This window comes from Vulpes vulpes, chromosome 13 (assembly GCF_048418805.1).
Source record: "Vulpes vulpes isolate BD-2025 chromosome 13, VulVul3, whole genome shotgun sequence".
In the NCBI taxonomy this organism is placed as follows: domain Eukaryota; kingdom Metazoa; phylum Chordata; class Mammalia; order Carnivora; family Canidae; genus Vulpes; species Vulpes vulpes.
Genome location: NC_132792.1, coordinates 15309742 through 15320395, shown reverse-complemented (window position 1 = coordinate 15320395; position 10654 = coordinate 15309742). Strand labels below are relative to the sequence as shown.

Sequence of the window (10654 nt, the reverse complement as noted above, 5' to 3'; positions counted from 1 at the left end):
TCCATGTTCTGCAGCCTGTTCTTTCTCACAGTTGAGATCTCAGCCTATCTCTTGTTGGAGAGATGCCCCCGCCCCACCTCGCTCAGCCTGTTAAAAGCAGGTCCCCTTGTTATTCTGCATTTTGGCCCCTTGTTTATTTTTATCGTAGCACTTATTACGAATTAAATATTTTCCTACTCGCTTTGTGTGTTTTTGTTTTTCCCACTAGAATCAAAATTCCATGAAGGCGGGCACTCTATTTGTCTTGTTCACTGTCCTGTTTCCAGTGCCTTGCACAGGGTCCAGTGTCTATTAGCTGTTCAAGAAATGTCTATTGATGAATAAATGGATATTGATTTCATAGCTCATGATTCCCTAATCATTCTGTTATACATACAGCAAATGGAACTATCCCATTTACGCATAATGCTGTTATTGACTGAGGATGGTACCCAGCAGCAAGCTTATTTTTCTTCATATTCCTAGAAATTTTGTAACAATGATAAGTTTCTGGGACAAGGAATCTAAGCCTCACTAGGCAAAAGATAAACATACTCAGTATGTTAAAAAGCCAACTTGAATTGGCACACTCCAAAAATGCACCAATGTGTTGTTGGAAAAACATTTATTGCAATTCAGTGTCAAAAAATTTTTACAAAAATATGCCACCGTCTGGTACAAACAACTATAAAAAAAATCAGTTCATCATGCAAGGAAAGTGTGCAAATAATTTATACAGAAGGACTTAGCTCACACAATATTAAATAAACATCTTTGCATGTAACAAGACTAACCTTATACTTTTAGTTACATATTCAACCTCCTATTTTTTATTAAAAAGAGTAAAGCTTCTGAACTTAGGACATGGGCTTTAATATACACTCCCTTTAGCCAGGGTTATTGGCATTTGGTAGAATAAAGATGGTGCCAAGAGCTCTCAAGCGTAGAGCAGTCCTTGGAGCCTTCTGTTTAACAGACTTGTGCATCGTTAATTAAACAAACATTGCTATACTCAAAGACAGAAAAAGTCATGTTCAAACTCCAGAAGTAACGTCGTAGCAGATGGCGTTTTAAGAGGTTCAGAGATCTGGAGCAGCCGTCCATTTTTGGACAAATGGAGCAGTGCCTGAATTTTGGAAGATTTCTCAGGAAGCTTTGTTTGCTGTGTTCAGGGACACTTGGAAAAACGTCCAGCAGACAAAGTCACAAATATTTGTGGTTTCTCGCTCCTTGCTGCCTCTTGGAATAATCCCTCTTACTGAAGTTGACGTTTAGCAGAGGGTGGGAGGGTGTCCCCCCCCCCCCCCCCCCCCCCATGGACACTCACCAGATCTTGTGGCAGGTGCCGGAGGATGGGGAGATGAACGGTATGGATTAAATGTACTTCTTAGTCTGAGAGGAAATACCTGCTTGGTTACCATCAGAACCTCAGTTTCTAGAAAGCAAGCCAGCTGCTCAGCCTTTATGTGTCTTAAGGGCCACTTTTGTAATTAAAATGAAAGTACCCAGGGAAAAGTGAATTTGTCAAAATACGCTGTTTGCTTTACGGTGAGCAGGTTGTACTTACTAGGATGGTGTACTCACAATAGGGTCAGAAGTCTGCAAAAATGTTAAGTGGCTCCAGGGAGAAATGTTAACTTCTCCATGGAGAACCAGGGACTTAAAATATTTGGAAAAGATAATGGCCAGATGCCTAACACCGGACCCTCATGCTTGCCTTTCACAGTGAAGGTGTGGAGAACAATTGGGTCAGGTGTTATGTGTCTCCGGACACACCAAAGGATGCTGGATAGAGGGTACAAAGTAAAGGCCTCAGAAAATCCTGGGTTCATATTCAGGTCTACTACTGAGTACCAGATGGGCTCAGACATGTCCCACTACCTCATGTTGAAGGGCAGATGGAATGCCAGACTCCACCATCCTCAACTTCCCTTCCAGCACAAGAGTCTGGGATAGGAGTTTCCTTCCTTTGGGAAGCCATGGAGGGTTTACTCTCTTTAACAAAACACAGAAGAAAGCTTCTGCAGAAAAGGTTGGCTTTAAAGGAGTTATGATCTTGTTTACTGAAGACATCGTGAGCCCGAGATATATCAAAGAGCCATCTCTTAGCATTTGTCTAGAGGTTCAGGGTGTTTCTGAGGTCTGTTTAAACACTAATAGGATTTTAGGCCAGCATCCAGTCAGAAGGATGGTTCACAGACACAGATAGTTGGAAACAGATAAAAAAAAAAAAAAACAACAACACCCAGATGTCCACATAGAAAATGTTGATATAGTTTAGTTAAAAAAAAATTCACACATAAAATTACAGTTAAAAAAATTCACACATAAAATAGAGTGCATAGCAAAACACTTTTGCCCTATAACCTGGCAAAAAAATATAAAGTCAGGTGCATATTTTATGGTAAACATTGTATCCAATGCTACAAATGATACATTGTTGAACATGTCTTGAAATGATTGACCTTGTAAATCACACCACTTGCTTAGACAAATGAAATTCTAAGCTCCCTCTGTGCCCCCACAAAGAAACAACAGTAAAAAAGGAGCCCGTTAATTGCAAGCTCCTGGTGAAAAAGTTTTCGAATCCACAGAGAATCATGGCAATAACACGGTGCATGCTTGTTACCTTCCTTCACCCTCAAGTAAGGCCCACTGTTGCACTGTTTTGTGGTATCAACCCACCCCACCCCAAATAACTCCTCCGAGCCGCTTCGGTATAAAATTGATCATCACTTAATAAATGTCATCTCACAACTGACACCCTGGCGATGTTTTTCTTTGAAGCTTTGTCACCCACCCTCCCATGACACTGATCCATCTCAAAGGAATGGCATTAAAGTAACAATGCAAGGTAGTTGAAGATGTCATTGGACTTTTTTCTGAATCTTGCTATGAAGTCAGCACTCACATATTCTTTCCCTAAATGTTGTGCTTTACTCTCAAGAGGCCCCAGGCTTGTTGCTTATACACCTTTAAGTTGAACCAGATTGTACATAACATCCCCATGGATTTGTGCTCACCCTGCCCTGGACACACTCCTTCCTTCTTTCAAAGTCCAAATTACTTCATAGCTGACATCAATTTCCAATTCTACGTTACAGGGGTAGGAGTGGTTAGGTAGGTACAGCAAAGAGAGGGGAGCCTTCTGTCTCTTCTAGTAGTTTCCACCATCTTGTCCGTCTGGCTTTTAGACTAGCAGTTTTGAGACAGGGATTCTTTGGTTTTGTTTTTTTAGGTTAGGTTGTCCCCAGAGGGTTTGCCAATAGAAATTCTAAAGATGATTGGTACCCAGGGAACAAGAATTTTCTTTTTCACCTCCTTTACTTATAGGTGAGGCTCTGGCCATGCTGAACAGCTGCCATGTGGCGCCAACACAGATGCTCTGCACCCGCTAGGTTCTTCTCCATTGCCTTCACACAAACCACAGCATCAAAGATAGGCCATTTCTATTCCTTCCCCCATCCCTCTCCACCTGCCATTTCCTTTCTTATTCTCCACTACTAATGAAAGAGAACCATAAATGTTGGTTTCTTCTCTTTTCTCCTTAAAAGTTTTCCTTGACTCCGTCACACACCACCTCCAAAGATGCCAACAGAGTTAGGGAGAGCCCAGAGGCACCACTAAGGGAAACATTTCAGAAAGCCATAACCCTCCCACTAGTGGCAGGAGTCATCTCGCGCAGATGCACCTCGCTGCCTGGGGGATGATATGCAATCGTGGGCACTGCAGACAGTCCAAAGGAGACTGGTTTGCCAGTTTGGTGCTGACAATTTAAGGCAGGCAACATTTCTGGGACTGCAAACCTGAGGGTGCCTGGGGGGTTTCCACCTCCTGGATCAGTATGAAGGGGCAGAGGTCATGAGGTGATGGACAAATGTGGAAGGCCATGCAGGCCTAAACCTAAAAATGTCAGAGTCAAAGGTTCCAGAGATCTCACAGTCGCAATCAACCCAGCTCTGCCCCGTATCTTTCAGGAAGCTGAGACATTTGAGAGACATCTGAATTCTGGAAGAGCTAAGTTTTTAATTCCACCATCTAGGGCCTGCATTCTCAGTGTGACTTTGACTCAGGGGGAGGGGAGAGCAAAAACCCCACTAGGTATTACAGGGGCTCCAGAAGCTCAACCTTAGCCAACAAAATCTTATTCTTCAATGTTGAATTCAGCTCAGTGGGGAGCATTTAAATTAAATTAAATTTTCCTTCTGATGGGAGTGATAATGAAGATAAACATGGAGATGTGCCGGTGTATAGATAGGCACAGGTGCTGCAGAGTGAGGGGGGCTGATGGTTGCCTTCTCTTCAGCATGCTGACACTTGGGCAGGGCAGCAAGGGGCTTGGCATCGCCAGCCGGTGCCTGGCTTTGTTTCTATACATGCTCACCCACCTTTGCCCTCTCCAGGTCACCCCAAGCTTCCACCCCTAAGGATATAACTGTTCTTCAGTGTGAATGTGAGCAAGTTCCTATTTCTGCTTCACTTACTTGCCAAGGGCATGCAGGGTGGCAACTTTATTTGCAAAAGAAGGAAAAAAAAAGCACAAAGCAAACACAACTGCCAGAATATGTACATTGTTGTAGAAAAGCCAAGTTCTATAAAAAGTAAAAAACAAAAACGTCCCCTCCCCCATCCCAGGAATATTTGACAGCGAACTCCTTAAGTCCTGAGATTTCCTTTCTTCCACACCTGCTGCTATTTGCCTAGCAAGATCCCCAGGGGGTGTGGAGCAAGTTTAGGAAGAACCGCACAGTACTTCTGTTCCCTGTGACTGGGAACTCCAGGCTTTATTCTCGTCATCCTTGCATGAAGTCCTAGCTTAGGCTGATTCAATTTTGATGTTGGACCTAAAGAAAAAGAGAGCTCCTCGGCTTGTCACCTGCCATGAGGCACAGCAGCTGGGAAACCGTCTCACTGATACGTAAAACCCGTTTCCCCAGTTTTTATCAGCACTCTGGCTCCCACCCATCCACAGATACGCTTATCCGTGAATAGACTCCAGGAACCCAGACAAGCCGAGAAGTGAAACAGGAATACGAAAAGTCTTCACAGCTCTTGGGTGGGACTAATTCTATCTTTTTCTGAAGGAGGACTTCCTCTGGGACTGTTTTTAATTGGCCTTATGCCACCGTGAATGAGCTACTGCATGAAAGGAGAGGCCTATGTGCTGCGGGGTGGTTCTAGAAAAGACGCAACTCCAAAAGGGTGCCTATTTGCCTAAAAAGGAAGTCTGGAGCATGATGAGGATTGCCTCCAGAATCCCTTCCTGTTGAAACCCCTTTCATGTGATGAAAAACCAAGACCAGCAGACGCGGCCTACTGGGTGATGCGCTCTGTCAGGGGGAGCAGTGCCTACTTTCTGAGGTAGAGAATTGTGTGATAGATTCGCAAGATAAGGCCCTATGCCCACGCGGGTTTAAGATGGGTGGTACTTCCTTTGCCCTTTTACAACCCCCCCCCCCCAACAATTGAAACCAAAGCGCAGAGATTTCGCATATGTTCGTCTTCTCTTTCTTTGAGCACATTTTCACATTGTAAACAGAGTGTTCTATCTTGTGTTCGAGTCCTCCCCTTGTCTTCCACATCCCTAGGGAACTAGACCAAGGAGTGTCAGTGAACATCAGGAGGATTTCCATTTTCACCGATGAAACGGAATTCCTGCCCTTATATTCTTGCCGGCAAAAAGGGAGAAAAAAGTTTATTTACAGTATTTCTGCTTTTCCATACCGATTCTAATGAGAAGTCCATTTTCTTAAATTCTCAGCCAGCAACCGCATCTCTCCCCTTGCGACGTCCTCTCAGTGACTTATCTCAGAAGTTTCGAGCCAAGGTTTCAAATGTACACTATTTACAGATGAAGTGTCCAAACTCCGTATTCCCAGCCATCCCATCAGCAGGGAACCCTTCTGAAGTGTTGTCACGTGCTGGGACTCAGAACTTGAACAAGTTGATAAAGTCCTGGGGTGAAAGGGAGACGGAGCAGCTCTCTGGGTTATTGGCTGTGCACGGATGGTCAGTGCCCTGGAAAGGAACATCATGGTTAGGTCTGACTTCTCAGAAGCATCTCATTGTAGCACCATGAGGCTGTGCTCAGACTCAAAACAACATTCCTCTGTCCAGAATGCCATAAGTTCTGCAAAAACTAAAGAGCTGTGTGTGTGTTTGTGTGTGTGTGTGTGTGTGTGTGTGTGTGTGTGTGTCCATGTGCACCAGTGCACAAAGAGATCGGAGAATTTGGAGGTGGGTGGGATGTACAAAAATATACATACACATAAAATATGTATCCATAAAAATAGGGGTGGAGGAAATGAAGGCCTCTCAAAGTTTTTCTCCCCAGGGACTGAATCAGTGTTCCCCACACCTTCAGCAGGGCGGGGGTGGGAGCTGCAGAAGTGAAGAGCAGGGAAGAAGTAGGAAGGGCTTTGGTCTTGCAATGCTGGTGCCTTTGGCTCTTAGGGGCTGGGCTAGGGGACTGTGGCAGCCACCTCGAGACACATACCTTCCAGGAAAGAATGTGACAGTGTCTGCAAAGCTGAAGGGTGTCTCCATACTGCTCTTTCCGTGGGTAACATCGCACAAGTTTAAAATACATCTTCTTCCAATCCAGCTGTCCTTTGTCTGACAAAATTAATCGCTTGCGGATCTAAATTGCAAACGAATACAGAAAATTGCAAACAACTGCAGGAGAGTTCATCAAGAAGATGGTTTGTGGTTTTGTGCTTCTGAAAAGTTCTGTTCCCACCCTCCTTCCCCTTTTGCATTTTTGCCCTGCAACTGCCAGGGAAAAAACTGCCAAGATATAAAGAAGGTCCTTCTGAACTCTAACCCAGTGAAACAGTGGCTTTTGCCAGTCTTTAAAAGAAACAGGTGGCTGGTGCCATCTCACTAGTGACCTCTACTAAACTGTATTTGGATGGTCCTTTAAAGTTCAGGTGATCTCAATAAAAACCTTCCATCTTTTCTTTGTTGTAGACTTGAGGGATTTATTTCCAGGGAGATGCAGTAACTGCTTGGCACAGTAGCTCTATTTTATATCTAAATATTAGTGGCTTTGTGAACAGAACTTGTTGAACTCACACATCTATATAAAGTTGGGGGAAAAAGTCTGAGGGAGCATGAGGAGGGGAAACAGGCCTAGAGCTGGTGTCAGAAGCCCCCAGTTCAAATTCACACTCAAGGCCAGTTTCCTTACCTTGAGAGCCATTTCCCTGGTTGGGGCCTGAGTCCCCTTGTCTGTTTAAACAGAACATAATGATACCTACCCTACCCTGGGTGTTGGACTAAAGTGAAATAATATGTATAAAAGTTCATTAGCTGTAATATATAAAAATGTTACTTTTGTAAGTTAACTTTGGTATAGAAGAGGAGGACTGGTGTCACTTTATGAACTTTTTAAAGCAAGGTGTGAAGCATGCATATAGGTTAAGAATGTAAGTTGTTTTTGTTTCCATCAAAAGCACCTTAAAGGAAACCCTCACATATGTTATTTAGAGATGCTTTGTAAGGTTGCCTTCTAGATAGCCAGGAAGGCCCTGGAGGATGGGATCCACCCCTCAAGCTCGAGAAAAATGCCAAGGAAGTGTGAGGGTCAGGCGACAGAGGAGGGGTGGCCTGTCGGGCCCACTGACCTGCCGCTCGGAGAAGTGGTACTGGCACAGCTTTTTCCACAGCAGCCGGTCCTCGCTAAGCACATGTAGGTCAGGGGCCACCTGGCCGAGGCTGACCAGGTCACGCCCGTCACTCAGCCTCTGCATGATGTTCAGTTGCAGGCACAAAGGCAGGTCGGTGAAGGTGAGGCCTTTAAAGGCAGGCTGTGGGGAGAAGGATGATGTTAAGTTGCAGGTTGTTGGGGGGGGCGGCAGCAGCGGACTGTCAGGTGACACTCTGCAAGGGTGCAGCTGTCCCCTTGCCCTCCACCCTCCAGGTGGCTCATTGATCCGAGACCAAAAGCATCAATTCTCCCTTCCTTAGATGCAGAAACAGGACCCATGGCTGAGACCCACAGAAGAGCCTGGAACAGCCCAAGCTGCATGGTGCCAGGGGGATTTTCTGAAGTTTCACAAAGCTTTATGCTTTTAATGATTCTCCCAACAGCACATGTTGGATTCTTGTGCCCCAATCAGTTTACTCAGTGACAAGATTCACTACCTTCCTCAAATTAGGGCTCGGTGCCTTGGACAGAGCCCCCCCTGCCTGCCTCCTTTGAGGGCTTTCTCATTGCCCCTCCTGACCGCTGAGCCCTCCAGGCAGGAGTTTTTGCCTGTGCCCAAACATGCTGCCCATGGGCCCCTGCCTCTTGATCTGTCCAAATGTTGCTTTTCCTCAGATCCAGTTTATACCTATTTTTTTCTAAAAGGTCTTTACTGTTTTTTGTGACTATCCCAGGCCACTTTCACTGGATTGTCCTGGAATTCCTATGATCTCTTCAGGATACTTTTTGAACCAGCCCCTTTTTGTTATGTAATGCAAACCTTTTCCAAAAGAAAGCCTGAATGGCACATTCCTGCTGGCACGTAAGCTCCATGGAGGCAGGACTTTTTGTCTTTTCTCATTGCTAATGTCCTTTGTGCCTGGGAAAGTGCCTAGCATATAGTTGCCACCCAAAAAATATCTGAGGGACGAATGAAACCCTAATAATTAAGTAGGTGAAAAACAACAAAAAGATCCTGTGCTTATATGTACTTGTGTATGTGTGCATGCACATATGTATGGGTGTGTGTGTGTGTATGTGTGTGTGTGCACATGTGTGCTTTAGGGATGGTTGGTACAGAACTTTTTGGCTTAAGTGATCCCATCCATTACAGCATTTCTATTGAAACCTAGGGCTCCACAGAACATTAAAAAAAAAAAAAACAAAACTCTGTGGATAATACATTGGCAATTAATCAGGAGCTTCTTCTACTATAACCCTGAACTTGTATTTAACTGTTTAATTTTATTTAATTTATTATTTACATTTCGATGGACTCATGTTATCCCACCCACGCCTAGATCCTTGAAGGAGGGGTCTAATTTCGTATCCCTTACAGACTAGGCCAGCACAAACAACCTCTTTTGAGGGCCTACTATGGCCTGGCACTGGAGTTGGAATGGATTCATGAGGCTGGCAAGAGACTCAGAAACATAAGCAAATAATGACAGAACAATATGTTAAGTGCTATCAAGGAGGGAGGCACAGAGTGCTCTGGGACAATCTGTACAGAGAAGGTCCTCACTACTATTTACTGATACGTCTCGAACAGCAACTGATGCTGCCATTTGGATAAGAAGTCAGCACGAATCACCTGAGATTGTGGCTCTTTGTTCTTCCCATGCTAGACCTGGGTGAGCTCTTGATTTTGGACTACTAACATTTTTAGCTCAGTGCTCTGTCCCTCTGGGGGTGGGGCGGAGGGGTTGTCACAGGAAGAAATATAGGATGCAGAAGCCCTTCCTTAGCTAGGGGGAAAATATCCTGTCAATGGGTTTCGAGTCCCCTCCTCAAATTTTAAGGGAACTACCCTCTTCAAGGCAGATCAAAGCCCCCCCCCCCCCCACTGGGGGGGGGTGGTCTCACCAATTCCCACTGTGTCCCCTGCAAAGCAGGACAGGCGTGTAGAGGCGTGGGGCCTTGGGAAGTTGGGACTATAGGGAGGAATGGGAGGTAGCATGGAAGAAACACTGGATGGACAGGCAGCAGATCTGGATGCCAGGTGCCCTTGGGAACTCTGGGTCTCAGTTTCCCCATGTCCAAAATGAATTGGCTTAGAAGACTAAAAATCCCTTCCAGCTCCAACAATCTCAGATTTGGATCAGCTTCAGCCTCTTAACTCATCAGAAGTGTCTATGACTTGACAGTTTAAATTGCTCAGGCTGCTGGGCTGAACTTTCAATTGTTTGCAAAATTCAGGACTCTGCTGGACCGCTGAAGGCTCTAGACCTATTTGTCGTTTATCATCTGCTGCTGATCATATGAGCTAATAAAACTGCCATGAAATTTTCTTTTTGTTTCCAGCACTTCAAAGCATCTACTTTTTTGGTTAAAACTCCCAGGCCAATTATTACATGGACTCCTATTAAAGTCCACTTGGCAGAGTTTACTCTCAAATTTTCAAACCTGAACTTTTCCAAAATCCTTGCCCAGACCCCATGCTGAGCCCTTACTCCTGATAAATGGTTAACCGCTTGCATGCCTTCTTCTTCTTTTTTTTTGAGATATAAACATATAAAAAGAAAAATAAGTCACTCTTGCTCCTCTAATCACTCATTCGGCTAAAATCCTTTTATGGCTACCCTGCCCTCTACCTGCTTCAAAACACTGCCTTACCCATAGCATGCTATGATCCTATTTGATTCCCCCCCCCTCCAAACTGGGTCTTTTCATTTTTTTCCCCCTTCATCCTTTATCCAATTAATTATTTTTGCCAATAAAAACTGGCTCCATAGAATTAGATATGAAATTTTTTTTTTTTTTTTTTTTTTTTTTTTTAGATATGAAATTTTGAAGAAAAACAAGATCATATGCCAGGAAGATGCTGCTAGAATTCTGGCAAATAGAAAGCAATTACTGTAAATGTCACCTTAACATTTCTGTGTAATAACATACTTCTCTTTAGCCCAAACTGTTAAAAAGTCGGCTTTAAAATATAGTCCAGACTGAAGTAATTAAGTCCCATTTCTCTCCCTCTCTCTCAATCGT

The 10654-nt window shown here is 44.3% G+C and overlaps 1 protein-coding gene across 1 annotated transcript in view; it reads right to left on the bottom strand.

Moving 5' to 3' along the window:
* Positions 1-587: 587 nt before the first annotated feature.
* The window catches only part of FBXO32 (F-box protein 32), a 34186-nt gene continuing 24119 nt past the window's right edge, over positions 588-10654 (bottom strand). The window contains exons 7-9 of the mRNA XM_072733976.1: positions 7605-7787; positions 6476-6619; positions 588-5997 (exon numbers count right to left, since the gene is read on the bottom strand). Coding sequence (XP_072590077.1) covers positions 5908-5997; positions 6476-6619; positions 7605-7787 — 417 coding nt within the window. The 3' untranslated portion in view covers positions 588-5907. The remainder of the gene's footprint in view (positions 5998-6475; positions 6620-7604; positions 7788-10654) is intronic.